Source organism: Nematolebias whitei, chromosome 14 (genome assembly GCF_014905685.2).
Source record: "Nematolebias whitei isolate Nwh7 chromosome 14, NemWhi1, whole genome shotgun sequence".
In the NCBI taxonomy this organism is placed as follows: domain Eukaryota; kingdom Metazoa; phylum Chordata; class Actinopteri; order Cyprinodontiformes; family Rivulidae; genus Nematolebias; species Nematolebias whitei.
Window position 1 is genome coordinate 41,100,625 of NC_056511.1, and position 18,292 is coordinate 41,118,916.

At 44.0% G+C, this 18,292-nt stretch overlaps 1 protein-coding gene across 1 annotated transcript in view; it reads right to left on the reverse strand.

The window, feature by feature from the left end:
- Positions 1 to 18,292, reverse strand: part of spns2 (spinster homolog 2 (Drosophila)) — a 116,515-nt gene that overhangs the window by 8,572 nt on the left and 89,651 nt on the right. Inside the window, exons 7-11 of the mRNA XM_037687710.1 lie at positions 17,183 to 17,335; positions 16,918 to 17,107; positions 14,497 to 14,562; positions 12,281 to 12,379; positions 3,967 to 4,130 (exon numbers count right to left, since the gene is read on the reverse strand). Coding sequence (XP_037543638.1) covers positions 3,967 to 4,130; positions 12,281 to 12,379; positions 14,497 to 14,562; positions 16,918 to 17,107; positions 17,183 to 17,335 — 672 coding nt within the window. The remainder of the gene's footprint in view (positions 1 to 3,966; positions 4,131 to 12,280; positions 12,380 to 14,496; positions 14,563 to 16,917; positions 17,108 to 17,182; positions 17,336 to 18,292) is intronic.

The window sequence follows — 18,292 nt, forward strand, 5'->3', positions numbered from 1 at the left end:
TGATGAAATGAAAAACCCAGTAAAAAGCCCCAGGACTGGTGAACAGCACCAGACAAGAATGGGACAACACTCCTTCCAGCAGCTGGTCCACTCAGTTCCTTGATGTTTACAGATGTTGTTAAAAGAAGAGGGGATGCTGCACTTTGGGAAACGGACCTGTCCCAAATCTCTTCATGCGTTGCTGCCATGAGACTCTAAACCACATAATTAGTTTTTTTAAATGTCTTAGTTTAAAACATTTGATGTCTATATGCTCCACCGTGAATAAAATATAAGTTTACGAGACTGACAAATGTCATTTTGTGTCCAATGCGCCAGTCTTTTGGATCTGAGTGAGTAATTAAAGCCCTTACGTGTGTTAGTCTTTCTCTGTCCGTCTGCCACTCGTCCTACCGCCTGAACACACTCTGGATCTGTAGTCCGAGCTCACTGACAGATGTTCTGCTCCCCCCAACAACACCAAGCACTAAACGTGGACTGTGTGAATGCGTGGCTACGCACTGAAACTGAGCTATTAATGGAAACCCTGGAGCCCAAAAAAGCTAACAAGCCGAGAATAACAAAGCTCTCTTGAAGGCTGGAAATAGACACACTTGCTCCAGTGAGTTCCTCGTTTGGCTCCCTGCGCTTTATAAATACAGTAGCTCTGCGTTTCTGGGGACACACTAAAAGGAGAGAGCACTCTGTGAACGCAGAGGGATTTAATAAATTGCGAGGTTTACAGCATGAATGGAATATATAAATATCACAGCCGAGGAGCAGCTCTTGTGGAACAACATTGTGCCTGTTGTCATCTCGCTCTCGCTCCCTGAGGAGTCGTTCACAGCTTGTTCCAAAAGAGTTGCGGCGTTTTTTACTTTTTTTTTTTTTTTTAACGTTTCACACAAATCTGTAGTGGCCCTTTGTATGCTCTGAGGTGTGCTCCTGTGTGCTCGCGGTGCACATTTACAACTGGATTTAACACTTGACTCATTTGTCAACAAGAAGAAAACCTCGGCACTGCAGGTTGCGTGCGCTGTTTAGCTGGATTTGTCTTCTGTGCAGCACTTGGACGTGTTTTTAAGGTTGCTATATAAGTAAAACCCGAAACATTTTGGAGCTGCTCCGTAAAGCTGCATGTGAGCGCACTCTACTCTGGATTTATTGCACATTGTCCATCCAGCGCTCTAAGAAAATCTCAGCATCTGAGACACACCGTACATGCAGAATATCAGTCGTCCCAAGTTTTTACTGCAGGTGTGTGAATCTGCTCCTACGTGTTGATTCCCAGCTGTTAATCATCATCTGTGGCGTTAATATCAGCACAAAAACGCTCGCCAGGGAGCTTTAGCTGCCATTTTTGACATGCAGCAAACAAAGCAAGGCATTTTCCTCCGAGCGTTCCTTGTGTGCAGAAGACAGACACTCCCTGGTCGCCCCTCCCTTCTGCTTCTAGCTGTCTGATAAAAAAATGCATCCTGCAGCAAATGGAAAAAAACTGTCAAACGCAACATCTAAGTCCAGACTGAGGTGTCCACACATCTCCCCAACATTCCCTGTACCTCAGGTTAATGAGTTTTAACATAAATAAACATCTGCATTTGAAAAGCTTCACAATGAAGACCTAAACTATGGTGCTTTTATTTCATCAGTGTCCTATCAGCTTTGAAACAGATGAATGTTTTGATAGCGACGGATGTTCGACTCTGTTTATGGCGTTTCATTCAGGATCGGGTTACTTTTCGACAGCTGAATCTGTGCTCTCTAGTATTTCACTATTTTCATTCTTTCTTGCGTGCCTGGTTGTCGTTTCCTCAGCTCCTCGTATCTGTGCCCCATCTGCTCATCAGCTCACGTGGTCTTCATCCAGGAGTTCATTTTCAGACCCAGTTTTCCACCTCGTCGCCGTTACCTGCCGGTTGTTTTGTTCTGTGCTCCCTCGTGCTGCGTTTTCCCCTTCAGAGTTTATTTTTGTATTTTCCTTGTGCTGCTTGAGTTCAGGCTTTTTGGTTAATAAAATATTGTTTATTTAATTATTTTTTTATTTACCTTAGCCCTGTATCCAACCTCCTAAGTCTGCATCCTGGCTCCTTAAGTAAAAGTAAAGTGCTATGTGTTGTCATCATTGTATGTTCCCATACAATGGTGACATTAGTTCTCTGCATTTAACCCATCCCATCTGGGATACACCCAGGTGGAGCAGTGGGCAGCTATGCAAGCACCCGGGGAGCAGTTAGGGATTGGGTGTTGCTCAGAGACACCATGACATGTGGACATGGTGGGGAGTCGAACCGTGACTTTCTGGTCCCAAGTCAGGTGCCCTACCTCTACACCATCTCGGCCCCTGGAAAGTTGAAGGTTTCACACCAACATCAACCTTAAGATCCAACATGGCTGCTGCCACATAGGCCTACACGCTAAACGTTCAAAGCTGTGGTCATAAACTATTTATTTACACTTCTGTCAATTTGCATCTTATTAAATCAGTCGCACACAGTGTACTTCAACTTGTCTTAGTGAACACAATGCTACAGTGTTTTAACAATGTAGCTTGTTTTGCTAACAACGGTTAGTCTTGTCACGGAGCTAAACGTTCAGGAAATTCAACAATTTTCCAGCTGCAGCTACGTTGAATGTGGCACATTCCCAAATTTGAGTATGACTGATGTAAATGTGTTATTGTAGCTCGATGCTATAATTATCTGAAGCTAGTATTCATAATGAAAAATAACCAAAAAGACGTTTCTGTCCCTTCGGTGGACATTTCAAATGCACGTGCAACATTAGTTTGGTTGCAAAAAGTAAAAGCTTTGTGGTTAGTTATAGTTCGAGTGAACATTTGCCCACGCTGCGGTCAGATAGTCTGAACCTCCTCTCGGACCGCAGGCTAATATCTGTTCCTGGCACAGTTTCAAGAGTGTGGCTTCTCTTTCAGCCATTGTTGCATTTTTTCTGCCTTTTATTTTTCCTGGAGTAGGCCCAACAGAAACCGGAGCACGGTTCCGCTGTGGCAGCACGGATGTATGGACGTTTGGATTTGTAAAAACTTAGCTAATATGTTAACATAACAGAGGAAATGTTAACAGCTCACAGTTTGACCCAAAGGTTGGAAATAAAAGCAACAAGGCCAATAAGATGTTTTGCAGTTTGCACGTCCCATCTGCAAAAAATACATTTTTTGTTATAATAATTAAAAAAAGTACTTTTTGTCTGGGCTGAGCATATGAAATAAAAGAACCCTCTTCCTTAAAGAGATAGACGTGAGAAAAAAGAGCCCGCTCCTCAGGGTGAAGACAAGGCGACGGCAGACAGGCGGCAGACATCACACTGCCATCCTGTCTAAAAAATGTTCCTCATCTTCAACAGGAAGGAAGTCATTTCTGAAAGCGCCTGCACCAGGGGAGTAAGTCAGGGTGATAAAAAGTGGGAAAAAATAGCCAGAAAGAAACAAGAAGTTGTGTCTGGCCGATTCAAAGAGGATGAGTGTTTTACCTTTTAAGGCTGTGACCAGCTACTGTTCCTGTTGGTTTGTTTCTCTGCTGCTTGAGAATGGAAAATATGAATATGTGAACCAGAGGGGAAGTAAATTTAAGAAAAAAGCACTTTAAGAAACTGATGGCTTAAACAGCTTGTGTCAGCTTTGGAGCACTTTTAGCTGAATGGCACTTTGGGTTGGTGCAGGAGTCTTGGTTGAGGGTCTTGTAAGGTTGGCACCTTTCTGGGAGTCACTTTGAGGAAACTTGTCTCCAAATTATGGTTCAACTCCAGCACCGAGACAAAAAAAAGCCCAGCGGTGTCCCGAAAAATAAAATGCGTCATCATAAAAACACAATACTGCGACTGCTTCCATCAACGAGGGGACGTGTTTGGAATTTTTCAGGTGCTCTAACTCCAAAAGTTAGCGGCAAACGAGTCAGGCCAGCGTTAAATATTTAAAGAACGCAGGGCTAAATAATAGATGAAATGACGAGTTGGTCAAACACTCACTGTTTGTCAGCCTTCTCCCTGTCATCTAAGAAAAACAGTGCCGTGGCCAGGAAAAACATGCCCCCCAGGACGATGATGAAGGGACACAGCATGAGGGCATAGCCCAAACTGAGGAACTGCCAGAGCGCTGAGGTCGCGAAGCTCTTCTGAAGTCCATCGGAGATCTGCAGCCAGGCCAGGACAAACACACGCACACGTATCACCACACACACACACACACACACACACACACACACAGGAAGGAGAAAAGGGAGAGTCGATTTAAAATAAGTACATTTTGTGAAGGGTGCCAGCGACGGCCTGAAATCCCGACATACGTCAAATACAGTTTATAAAGCTCAATAGTAGTTTAGGACTTTCTTTTACAATAATCTACAAAGTCAACGTGCAGATGTTTCAGTGTTGTGCAAGAAGTACGCTGGTGAAGATGCTCAGTCTTCCAGGACATGGTAAATTCAAAAAAGTTCAACATGTTCACATTTTAGACAAAGAAGAAGACAGATGGCTTGAGAGGGGAGTGAAGGAAGCCATTTACGTAAAACAAGAGAAACCATCTTTAAACAGAGGAGGAGGTCTCAGATTTCAACTATAATGGGCGGCACGGTGGCGTAACTGGTAGAGCTGCTGCCTCTCAGCGAGCAGGACCCCGGTTCAAATCCCGGTCCGGAGGCCTTTCTGGGTGGAGTTTGCATGTTCTCTCCGTGCATGCGTGGGTTTTCTCCGGGTACTACGGTTTCCTCCCACAGACCAAAAACATGCATGTTAGGCTGATTGGTAACTCTAAATTGTCCCTGGGTGTGAGTGAGAGAGTGAATGGTTGTTTGTTTCATTTGTCTCTATGCGTCCCTGTGATGGACTGGAGACCTGTCCAGGGTGTACCCCGTCCCTCACACAGTGATTGCTGGACATGGGCACCGGCGACCCCCGTGACCCAAAATGGAAGAAGCAGGTAAAGATAATGGATGGATGAAAACTAATAATACAGCTTTAGGCCTGATACCCAGCCAGTTTCACTCCTATCAGGAATTTCATCCATGTGACCAGAGTGGCTCCTCTGTGAGTCAGACTAATGAACCCTACTGTGAGGAGTGATAAGGCAATCTGCACATATACTGTATCTAGCTTCCCTCAGCTTTACAACTTGAACCCCGCACTCTGCTCTTTGAATTGAGAAAGCTCCTCGGATGAGAAGCGAAACGTCTTCTGTTACAAATAAAGTCCAGTTGTTTTTGTCTTGAACTTTTATGAATGTACAATAAGTGTAAAAAGAACCAAAAACAAAAGAACAAAAAAGCTTGTAACTGTGCAAATATTACATTACATTTGGAAAAATAAAACCTGGGCCATGTCAGAAGTGTCTAGTTGTCAATTTCTATGTCCTCTGTCCTCTTTTTTTATTCGTAAGACGCTGTAATACAAGTTAGATAGACCGCTTGGCTACAATGGAAGTCAGTGGGAGTTTGGATGTGTTCACTCTGTGGGCTCCCCAGCAATGAGCAACAGAATGAATTGATGCATGAACATCATCAGAAAGGTAAATACTGTGGGAATAAGCACGCTTGTTTGAAAAGACTCTGGGATGTTTAGACAGCGGAAAAGTTGAACATTCTGTGGTAAAACCCTTGAAAATTACAAAAGCTAAACTGTGACTGTGTAAAACTGTGAAGGATATCGAAATATCAGTTCATGTAAACTCCAACTTTCTGCGGTCGTTCAAACTTAATGCAATGTTTCTACTGTGGAGATGGAGCTGTAGAGAGCTGGCTTTACTTGTTCCTTTTCCACCATCCCAATGTTGTGTGCGTTAAAGAAAGAAGCAGTTCTTGTCCACACTGTTTGATGTGCTTCTCACAAAAGTTATAGCACACTGTTCCTGATGGACCTGCACATTCTGATGTCTTTACTGCAGTGGTGGACCGTCAGGGCCAGCTGAACCTTCTCTGATGGCCGAATCACTAACTTACATATTATATATTTTCTGTTTATTAATGTTATTATTATTCTGAAACGTCTGTTGTCTTCATTTTATAGCTTTTCTCCTGGTTGTGCAGTTTACAGGGCAGTAACTAAGTGTGGGGAGTGGTGGCGCAGAGGTTAGAGAAAGTGGTCCTGTGATCTAAGGTTGCCAGCTCGACTCCCCGGACCAACAACAGCAAAATGTGAGTGGGAAAGGTGACACACCCACAGCTGCCTCCACCCTTAATTGTCCCGCTCTGGGCCCTTGAGCAAGGCCCTTAACCCCCACCATCTGCTCTCAAACAGGTCTCTTGAAAATGACTCAGTGAGACTAACCTGGATAAATAAAGGTTGAACGAATCAGATGTTGAGTTGGCACTGCCAGGACCTTCCAGCAGGCATTAGAAAACAGCATTTTGACATTGTTTGATTGGACGGTCAGAGAGCGGACTGGTTGGATCAAGGACACTGCATCTGTAGCGTCTTGTTCAAGCTAAATGTCGAGCGGACACTCTCAGCCCCAGAGCGAATCAAAACTTGTGCCAGAAACACGACAAAGCAGACTCGACGTTCAGCGTTAGCGTCCATGGTGATAGAAAAGGACCTACTGTTGAAATGGAAACACCATGAAGACCTGCAGGACAGAGGAACTGAACTGATAATCAAAACTTTAGGTGAGCAAAATGCATTTTATTCAAACATTTTATATTTTGTATGGGGGGAGTGGCGGCGCAGAGGTTAGAGAGGTGGGCCTGCGATCCGAAAATCGCCGGTTCACGCCCCGGCCCTGACAACATCAAAATTGTGGGTGGGGTAGGTGAAACACCCACACTTACCCCCACCCTCATTCGCCCCACCCTGGGCCCATGAGCAAGGCCCTCAACCCCCACCATGTGCTCCCTAAACAGGTCTCTCTTGAAAATGAGTTCTTGTGGCTCAATGAGACTACCTGGATAAATAAAGGCTAAATGAAAAAAAAAAAATTAGTCCATTTATTACGTCCATATTGATGTTTTTAGTAATGACTTTCATTCTTGCTACGTGACATACCTGTCTGTGGTGCAGCACCTTATTATTCTGCATTTCTTTTGTTTTCTGTTTTTTTTTTTGCTGTATGTTGTCATTGTATTTTTCTACACAATGATGAAATTAGTTCTCTGCATGTAACTCATCACACCTGAGATACACCCAGGTGAAACAGCGGGCAGCTATGTGTAAGCACCCAGGGAGCAGTTAGGGATTTGGTGTCTTGCTCAAGGACACCACGACATGTGGGCATAGCAGGAAGTTGAACTTGCAACTGTCTGGTCCCAAGTCGGCTGCCCTACCTCTACACCACAGCAGCCCCACCACACAAAGAGCATTCAGGAGAAGGATGGATTACAGAGATGCTATGCAGAGCTAAGCAAAGGTAAGCACCACCTGGTGACATCACCAAATCATTTCTGAGTATTACTGATGGTTCCCGTAGCTGTGGAGTGATAATGAATATATAACGAGGTGGCTAAACTCAGGCAGGACACCGTTGAAGCCCTGGGTGTAACATGCACGGCCCGCCACTGTTTTTGTGTTTTTAAAAACTGTAAGATCAGTGGTGAACAGAAAACTCATTATGGAAGAAGAAAACTAACACGCGACCAGTAACGATGGTGTTTTATGTATTTGACACATTTAGTAATGACTCAGTTTTTAAAATTGTCTGGATTAGACAGCAACAGATAGATAACTTTTAGCTCATCTCTGCTTTTACTTTTTTCCTAATTAGGTCATTGTTTGGCAGCTAATAGGTCGTCGTGGGTTGGGATCATTCGAGGGAGAGGGGACCATCCCTGCCACAGTGTCCCCCATACGTTTCCAAATTGATACTTTGGTGCACCAAAAACTGCAAACCAGCAGATGCTCATGGGGAGGACTTTAGACAGACTGCTCATGGGTAAACAAGAGGGCAGCTTCTTGTTTGTGTGAGTCTAACAGCCGTAGGTCGAGCCGGCTGAAGGATGTTGATTTCATGTTCGCGTAAGCAGAATGAGACTCTCTACGGGGGGAGCAGCAGAATCGCTGACAGAGAAATGTTGGAGGGGGTGAACTTGTGTGGAGAATATGTGCCTGAAAGTGCAAGGTGAGTGCATGCACAACACGAAGGGAGAAAAGAAAACGTGCAGCAAAAAGCGCTGCACATTTGGGCAGCTGTACGTGGTCCGTCCAAAACCCGTTTCATACGGTAATTTCCCTGACTCGCCCAGAGCAGCACGGCTAAAAATATGCAGAGAACTGCTGCTTGTCTAATTATCGTGCCAGAAGGCATTTCTTGGATGATTGCTGAGAGATTGTTCCTGGTATTCTTCTGCAACCAGAATAGGAGCTCATTAAGAGTTTCTCGGTGGGTTTTTGACTGACAACTGTGTCTACGTGCTGATGGAGACAAATTTTGGCTCAAGTTTGGGAGAATGTCAGGTTTTGTTTTACATAACAGGAGGTGTTGAATTTCTAGAGGCCTTCCCACAAACAGCAGCTACGATAAACTAGAACTCCCACACTGGCTCGTTGTGTTAAATACATCACCCTCAGCTCTGTTTGGCGCACAAGTCAAAAATCCAAATGTGAACAATAAAGACTGACTCACTCACTTTCCTCCTGTGGTTATTTTGCTGCTAGCTTGTTGTTTTTCTTGACATTCCTTATTTTTTGTTGCTAGATGACAGTATTTCTGCCAATCTGCCTGGGCGACCTCATATCTTCCCCCGCTCAACGTGCGTCACGACTGGTCCATCGCACTTGTGTGCTAAACCTCAGTCCAGTAACCGAGGCAGTGAGTGGTGACGCACCCTGAGCGTTCTGCACGCCGTCGGTCGGCGGAGGAGAGGAGTGCAAAACCCCCAGACATTCAGTGTGTCACTCAGAGAGTCGTGACCCCCGAGGCTGAGTGGAGTAGATCAGAGAGGGCTGTGGGTCCATGGACCACTGAGTCACAGTGGTAGAGGGTCACTGTGTGTTTAGAGGCTGCTTTAATTTGACAGACTGTTGTTGTATCATCTTTATGAACAATAATAGACATTATAGTTTAAGTTTGTAACAAAATGATGTGTTTAAAATGAAGGTTTTCAGGGTGAGACCTTACTAGGACCCGTTTACACGGACCACATGTGGTGTGTACATGGAGCCGCAGAAATCCCCCGAGTCCGCTCTAGTTGCCATGCCAGGTCATAAGGTGATGATCTGAATTTTGTACCTCCACCTAATGCACATGCGCGCTGGCACTTGAACCAAACCATTGTATATCCATCCATCCATCCATTATCTTCACCCGCTTCTTCCTTTTCAGGTCACGGGGGTCACTGGTGCCCATATCCAGCCATCACTGTGCCAGAGGCGGGGGACACCCTGGACAGGTCTCCAGTCCATCACAGAGACACATAGAGACAAATGAGACAAACAACCATTCATTATTTCTCTCTCTCGCTCACCTAGGGACAATTTAGAGTCACCAATCAGCCCAACATGCATGTTTTTGGTCTGTGGGAGGAAACTGGAGTACCTGGAGAAAACCCACACATGCACGGAGAGAACATGCAAATTCCACCCAGGAAGACCCCTGGCCAGGATTTGAACCACGGTAACCTGCTCACTGAGAGGTGGCAGCTCTATATCCACCGTGCTGTCCCTGTGTAGAATGTAAATATTTATTCGGAGAGTGGAATTCATGGCTAGCAGAAAAAGCTTTTTGTGGATTGATGATGAGGTCAGTTTATTGCTTAATGTAACTTTAAGTAAAAGCACTATGTTATACTCCAACGCCATTGTTGTTGATAGACGTATGCCGTTTGGCCGTGCATGCGTGTAGTGCACGTGTGTGACTTCACACTTGCAGAGCATTTCACACCTCCACGGGGGCTTCCCCTGAAAATCTCCTCTCTGTGACCTGGGTTCAGAAACCTTCGGTTACAGAGAGAACGAGGGCTGCTGTCGTGGATACGAACGACCGAACCGCAGCAGAAAAGCTGAGCAGTCACTCACAAATTGCATCGTGTAAACGGAGCAGCCACAGCTACTTCTGATCACCTGCCAGTGAAGGCACCAACGTCCTTACCCATCTCTATGGGATTTAGCTTGATTACTATTTCTTTATGTTCTGTGTTCCTCTGTTTGCTACTTAGTTCTGCAACATTCTGTTTACAGCCAGCTGTGATTCCCTTCATTGTATTCCATGTTTCCCCACAATAAATATTTTGTAAGTAGTTTCTCTTCCTTGTCAACCCTTTGTTTTATTAACAAGTCAGACTTTATTTACTTCAAGTTCTTGAGTCTTGTCGGTTCAATTCTCTCCAAAATCATGTCAGAAGTAGCCGAGACTGATCCCCAGCACATGCTCTGAGCATCAACGCACGAGATTTGTTTAAAATTTGCCATTTGGGGTCAACTTTGACTGTTAGTAAAATATGTAATGCACTACTGAATGAATTTTGATTACACTTTAAAGAAAGAAAGAAATGTTTTATGTACATCTACAATGGATTAACTTTTGGAGTCGATCCAATTCAAGATGGCCACTTAGAAAACACAAAAAATAGCTATAATCTAGTCAGTTCTACAAATATGTCTTCTACTTCTTCTATAATTCATCTATAACAGAAATAAGTATTAAAGTTATACCAAAAACCATAATGTTACAGCACAGATAAAAGCAACCGTAAAACCTGTGACTCAGACGTCGCACATTCTTCTCTGTCAATAGTTTACACAAAAACAATCCAACCTCTGAGCCTTCCTCCCAGAATGAAGACTTCCTGCTTCGTTGCCAGATTGTCTGAGTCCTCTGAAGAGCGCGACTTGTCTCTGAATGAAACTCGCAGCCTCTTTTATCCGCCTTTGACAGTAGTTTAAGAGTTTCATTCAAGCATAATTCCAGTGGCGCTCAGCAGACAGCCACTGTGTCTGTCGACAGCTTGTCCGGATCTGAGAGAGCATCCGAGGACCAGTACGATCCACTAAATCAAAAACGTCCGTTGTTTTTGTTCAAAGTAACTCAGACTGAAAGCCAGACGTTGTGATAAAATACAGTGTAACGACGTAAAGCTGTCTGTTCTCTGTACACAGGAATCATACAGAGAATCATAAAATATATGAAATGTTTTATTGCTCTCTGTTTATCGTATGCTACTGCTAGTTTTAGCTACCATCCTGCTACTTCTATTTGCAAACAGTTTTTGCTACTTTGACTAGCCTTTTCATAATTTTAGTGTTTTTGCTAGTTTTAGTTTTTATTTAGCACGTTTTTTTTTTTGTTCCCTACTATAAGCTAGCATTTTGTTAGTTTTGCTTTGAATTAGCTTTTTGCTACTTTCAGCCTTGGATAGCCGTTTGATAATTGCATCATTTTGCTTGTTTTTGCTACATTTAGCTTTTGGCTAGGTAGTATCTTGCTACTTTTGGCTTTGAGCTAATGTTTTGCTCATTTTAACGTTGAGCTCATGTTCTGCTTCCTTTAGCTCCTTGCTAGTGTTTCTAGTGTTTTATTTTCGGCTAATTCAGCAGATTTCAGCAAAGCTTTTCAGCCCTCAGCATTCTCTCGTGCTAATTTTAAAACCACTGTGGTGGTGAGGACTGTGCTTTGACAGAATGAAGTGAATCCTGTTTCACCCTCTTTTGAATCATGTACAGGGAGTGGTGGTGCAGTGGTTAGAGAAGGTGGGCCTGTGATTGGAAGGTCGGCGGTTCAACTCCCAGTACCGACAACATCAAAATGTGGGTGGAAAAGGTGAAGCACCCACACCTGCCTCCACCCTCATTTGTCTTACTCTGGGGGCCCTTGAGCAAGGCCCCTAACGCCCACCATCTGCTCCCAAACTTGAAAATGAGTCCTCATGACTCAGCGAGACTACCTGTATAAATAAAAAGTGCAGCATTTTAACTCTGGCTCCCTGAATGCTATTCTTTGTGTTTTTGTGCCTGACTCAAACGGTGGGGGCTGTCTACGACCTTGAGATGCCCCAGCGTCCCGGTAAGGACCACTCACTCGTCTCCCGACCAGTCAAAAACAGCAACACCTGCGTCTCCTGGGAAACGCAAGATTTACAAGAAAATACAACTCGTTGCCGTTAGAGGTGAAATCACAACTCTGCTCTCCTGAGACGTGTGCGCTAAAAGCTCCTCCTGCGCCACACTTTACTCTGGCCCACTTACACTGACTGACGAACTGGTATTTGTGTATGTGTGTGTGTGTGTGTGTGGGTGTGTGTGTGCGTGTGTGTGTGTGTGTGAGAGAGAGAGAGAGAGAATGAAGAGCTGCTCTCCAGATTTATAGTCTGGGACAACCTAAAAGCGTCTTCCCCCTCGTTCAGATCTGCTGGTGTGGTCTTACCAGGCCGATCAGGTACGGACTTCCTGCGTCACCCAGCAGGTGAGAGGTGAAGCTCTGGAAGGCGACCGCCGTTGCTCTCCGCGTGGGAACGACGACGAACTGCAAAAAGACAGAAAGAAAGGAAAAGTTGAAAAGAAGGAAAAATTTTCAAGGTGGTAAAATAGAGGAGTCTCCCATTACCATCATTTTTGGGTCTGTCTGTGTGTTTGTTTATCTGTTAGCAAAATAACTCAAAAATCACAGATTTAATTGAAAATGGCAAAGTAATCACTGGATGTACACGGCCGATAAAAAGCATTCAACCCCATGGATGTTTTATGTTTTTTTAAGACCTTAATTGTTGGTATTTTTATATTCTCTGTAATATTTTTATATCTTGTGTGATTCCTTTGAAACTCTGGCACAACAATTTCCTGCAGGATCAGTAAAGTTCTATCTTATCTTTATTGCTGTCATAAATCAGTCGTGGTCAATATAATTTGGCCTTCTTTACAAAAAAACAAAACATTAAAAACCTTCAATTTGAAAGAAATTAAAATCTGTACAGGGTAATACAAATTAAATTAAAATATAAATGTAAAACGTTCACTTCCTTTAAAGTGACCGTCCGAATCCAACTCCGAGCAAAGATAATTGAAAAGTTTAAGTCAGGGGGTGGATCCAAAAGGATTTCCAAGGCCTGAATCCGCCCCCAGAGTTTTGTTTAATCCACCTTTAAGAAATGGAAGGAAAATGGGACATGTGTAAATCTACCAAGAGCAGGCTGTCCTCACACACTGAGTGACCGTGCAAGAAGGAAACTAGTGAGGGACCATCAACCTGTGAGCACTCTTCTGAAGGAGTCACAACCTTCAGCAGGTGTGATGGGAGATACTGCGCATACAACCACTGTTGCCAGAGTTCCTCCACCGTGTCAAATGAAAGAGAGTGGCAAAGGGGAAGACAGTTTAGATCTAGACTGAATAATTTAGTCAGTTTTCAGCAGAAGTGGGTTGTCATTTAAAACTGTGACATGAAATATGACCAGCAATAAGCATTCTTTCAAGGAATGCTGGTCCTTTAGTTTAAAGGAAGTGAGGCGAGCCCACCTGGTTGGGTGAGGATGCCCCAGGCAGACCTGTCACAGTTAGTGATGGCCTGTCTGTGTTTTTACATACCACAGTCTCCAAACTTAAAAAAAAAAAATAAAGTTCATAGGACTTCTGACATGCATCGGGGTCAGTTTCCCTTAATTCATTTCTATAAAAATCAAGAGAATTAATCTAAAACAACAGTCACCTCCATCCTAAATGCAGCCTTCCTCGTCTACTCACCCATTTTCCAACTTAATGATTAGTTTAAATCTGGGCTCTGCAACCTGCAGCTCTTTGGTTCCTCTCCAAGTTTTGACCAAAACTAACATAAAACTGAAGTTTATTGGTTGTTGTACCAACAACAAGAAATGGCTCGTTTTAGCAGTATTCCTGTCGTTTCTTTTGCCAACACGTGAACGATAGATAGTACGGTACTAACACAAGCAGTAAAACATGTCGACTACATCATGCTAGTAGTTTGTTAGCCGCTTCTTTTAGCTCACGTCCAGTCTTACGGTGTGACCTTTAAATCAAATCCACCAAAAGTAGGGTTTTTTTTGGGGGGGGGGGGGGGGGGTTACATTAAAGCAAGTTACTGAGAAGAAATATGGTGAGTCAACTTGATAACAATAAAAATTAAAGAAGAAAAAAAAAACGAGTAAATGGAAACATTTGTCTTCATTTAAAAATTCAATTACGTATCCAACAAACTGGCCTAATTTTCAACTTTATGCTTTTATTACATCATAATAGGACACTTTATGAATTGTTTCCACAATTAAAAAGAAAACTCACATAAGCCTGCATACTGGTGTTTGGATTTTTATAAAATTTGTAATATATATATATTTTTTTCTTCTTTACATAAATCCAGTCTTTTCTTTTGCCCTGAATTATTAAAATATCATTAAATATTAATAATAATTTTATATTTTAGTTTCGTAATATCACACCTACTGGCCAGAAAAGCCTCCTCCAACTGGCTCCAAGTTGGCCACCAGTTGATAGTAGCAGGTTTTGTGGCTCCATACACATTTTATTTAGTGTTCAAAGAGGCAGAAATGGCTGTTTTGATCATAAAGTCTGCAGACCCCTGGTCTCAATGAATCACCTCCATTTGGGAAGAGTGAGTTCTCTGCTTACCATTAACATGTCTGCTGTTATGGCCCAGTTCACGAAAAGCAGCGTCTCTCCGATGAAGATGCAAACCTAACGAAAGGAGATGAGATTTCACAGTCAGAAGTGCTGACAACGAGCAAGATCCTTTCCACAGAGTCGACTCCAAGTCAGATTAGGAACTTGGAAGCCGTTCCATGGAAGCTACGGCTTAAAGACGGTGCTTTGGTTGGAGCGTTTCAAAAACATGTCATTACATTGTGGCCAAGTTATATAGAAGTGCAGGCCTTCACTGAGCCCAGAGCAGCATGACAACAATAGTTTATTCATGTCCGAGACGTTCGATGTGGAAAACATTTTGCAGCGTTTCACAATATGAATTTATGTGCGTGTGTGTGTGGGTGGAGTAGAAAATGTCTGTAAATAACTTCATGTAGCGCACTGTGTGAGCATGGGCTGCTGGCAGCTGCTATTTTCTGAAAAACACACCTAGAGGGATTAGTTTACAGTGGAATGTCATGTATCTGTACCGGCTGGTTTCATCTAAAACCCTTTCAGCACGGCTGACCGATGCGTTTCCTGCTGGGGATGAAACCCCCACGCCTCCCGTCAGAGTGCCAGAACTGCAGAGGGCTGCAGCGGGGGGTTGACAGCCGAGATGCAGACCTGATCCGAGCGCTGCGACGCAGACACTGTGACCGACATGCTGCCTCGTAGAAGAAAGAGGTCGCCGCCTTCCCTCAGATTAGCTACGTGTTGAGGAGACAACAGCTGTGGCGGGTCGATCTGCCCCGATAGAGCCGCACCGACTGCTGCAACCGTGTCACGCCTTATAATGTGACACATCTGTCAGCTATTTGCAACGAAACCCGAGCTGCTCACTTACCACTGCGGCTGTGTAAGATGATTTAATACGATACAAAAGAGACGCGACGGAGGAAACAGTGCCACATGTTACAGCCTGCCTTCCTAAACTGCTGCACGGAGAACTGAGCTCCACATAAACAAACGTGAAACTTTTAGCAGGATTGGATTCACACCAGAGGAGTCATGCTGAACAAATTCTGCACAGCAGCAACTGTGTGAAATCGAGTTGGACAGATGAAATGAACGTGGATACTTCCACAGCTCAGGTCTAATTGGTCGAGTCATGCACCTGGTCAACGTGCACCTTTGACCTGATGAAGTTCATTTAACTCACACTTTGGAAAATCCCAATCAGTTTTCATTCCAGTGATTAGCTGGGATCTGGTGGCACGGTGGCGCAGTCGGTAGAGCTGTTGCCGCTCAGCGAGAAGGTCACCGGTTCAAATCCCGGTTGGGACTTTTCTGGGTGGAGTTTGCATGTTCTCTCCGTGCATGTGTGGGTTTTCATCCGGGTACTATGGTTTCCTCCCACAGACCAAAAACATGCATGTTAGTCTGACTGGTAATAATAATGTTTTATTACAGTATGTGTTGTCATCATTGCATGTTTCCATACAATAGCGAAATTGACTCTCTGCATTTAACACATCCACGCCCAGGTGGTGCAGTGGGCTGCTATTGAAAGCACCCGGGGAGCATTTGGGGATAGGGTGTACTGCTCAGAGACACCAAGAGATGTGCAGTGACTGGGGATCAAGCCTGGGACTTTTGGGTCACGAGTCAGAAAAGGAAGAAGCTGGTAAAGATAATGGATGGATGGGATCTGGGAAGTGTTGAACCCAGCTCTTGTTTACTGGAAGCAGTGGCTATTGTCAGGGGTCGTTGGCTTCGGTGCAAAAGTTTTGAAGTTGTGAAAGCTTTTGCTTTCTGTGATTGGTTTGAAAGAGGAGCTAACAGCAGATAACACAGTAAAGACCACTGCTGCTGTTTGAAAATACAACTCTACAGTTCATCTTAACTGTGTGCCAACCTTTACACCCCGTTAAGTTAGCATTACACAAGTTCAAGTTCAAGTGGAAGTGCCCCAAGCTGCACCAGAAGTGTTACAGCTAGCTGCTGCTGTCACTATTTGCATTTGCAGTTAACAAAATGTAAGTAATAGACATTTTTAAAACATATATTGGCATACTGAATCCATTTTTGTTTACATTTTTATACATGTGTGGGAAAATATTGTTCAGATTATGACTTTATTTCCCAATATTTTTCTGTCACAGACAAAAGAAAGGAAAGAAACACGCTTGGTTGGTCCAAAAGTCCAACGCGTATTGTTTTGAGGCGGAGGTTGTGGAGCGGCACCCTTTCCTGCCTTCCAAGAGCTCTTTATTAGCTTCCTGACTTGTAGCCAAAGAAGGTGTGAACAGCAGCTACCTGCAGCAGCCTCTGAGGTCATTTTAATCTAATCTGAGATTAAAGCTGTAACTAAAGTGAGCAGCACCCTTTTATTGCCCTGGGGGCTGAGAAGAACTGTCGCCGTGACTCAGATGAAACACACTCGGGTTAGCAGGAGGTGAAGCTTACGTAAGCTCCGTAAATGTTCTTCTTGGCCACCACGAAGATGAGGCAGATGAAGATGGCTGAGCCCAGCATGGTGACAGCGCACACCAGCGGGTCCGCCCGGTTTGTCTTCTTGCGGCAGACGCGAGTGGTGGCGAACCCGATGACCACGCCCAACAGCCCCGTCACGCAGGTGATGGTCCCGAAGATGAAGCTGCAGGGAGCGGTCGTTTGGTTTAGATATGCTCTGACGGGTGAAGAGGCTTCTCGAGTCAGAATGAGCGCTCACCTGTCTGTGCTGCGGCAAACTCCCGACACGCAGGGGTCGGTCAACTTCTGCACCACCTGAGCTCGAACCAGGTAGATGGGCATCCACATCCCGAACGCTCCTGTGGCAAAGGACACAGCTGCCGACGCCACGGAGGAGAACACGTAGCTCCGGCTAGCCACAAAGAAACAGAATCAGTGTGACTGTTATCAGTTGCACATCCTCAAACATTTTAATTTATTATAACTCGGACAAACAATCCAGAAGACGATGCTCTGCAAACGCCTGACTGAAGCAGCTTTGATGCTAAATGGAAGATGTGCAGCTCAGCCTCACAGTTTTCATGTGACCAAAATAACTCAGTTTGGCTCCTTCTGTGCTTCCACGGGTGAATGTGGTGATTTTTGCCACAATGTGAAGAAAATGTGGTGACTCACTGAAATCAGTTCTGATGCAGCCCACTTTGAAGGCTTGGAAAAGTCAGATTTGGGCCTGTTGGTATCAAATGTTTGGGGAGGGGGGTTCAAAGAGGGTGCACAGATCTGTGCTAGGAAGAGTTTCATGTGATGTTGGTTCCTACAACAAACTAACTTTACTAAAGTCACGTTTTAAAAGCACTTCAAAGTGTCCCCTGAGCAGGACAGTGGAGTCTCTAGTTTTAAAGCTGTCCCTCTGTGGAGCGTGTCAGGTGTGGATGTTTTACACTCTGTCTAATGAAACCTGAGAGAAAGTTGCTGCTAATGTTTAACTGTCTTGTTCAGAATATGACCTAGTTCACTTGCTCTCTCTCCTGATGAAAAGAACCTGCAGGAATTGCATCGACAACAATGTGGGCCAGAATGTTCATACCGTTAAACTGGAAATCTGCACCTCCACCAGCATTAACAAACTGGATAAAGAAGATCTTTCATTTTGTTGAACTGGAAAAAAAATCAGTCTGACCAACTACCAGTACTAAATCTGGATCTATAGATTTATATAGATCTATGGATCTGCGGATCTATTATCTATGGATCTGTGTATATAGATAGATCTATGGATCTATAGAGCTATAGATCTATGAATCTATGGATCTTGATCTATAGATATATTATCAATGATCTATGGATATATAGATAGATATATGGATCT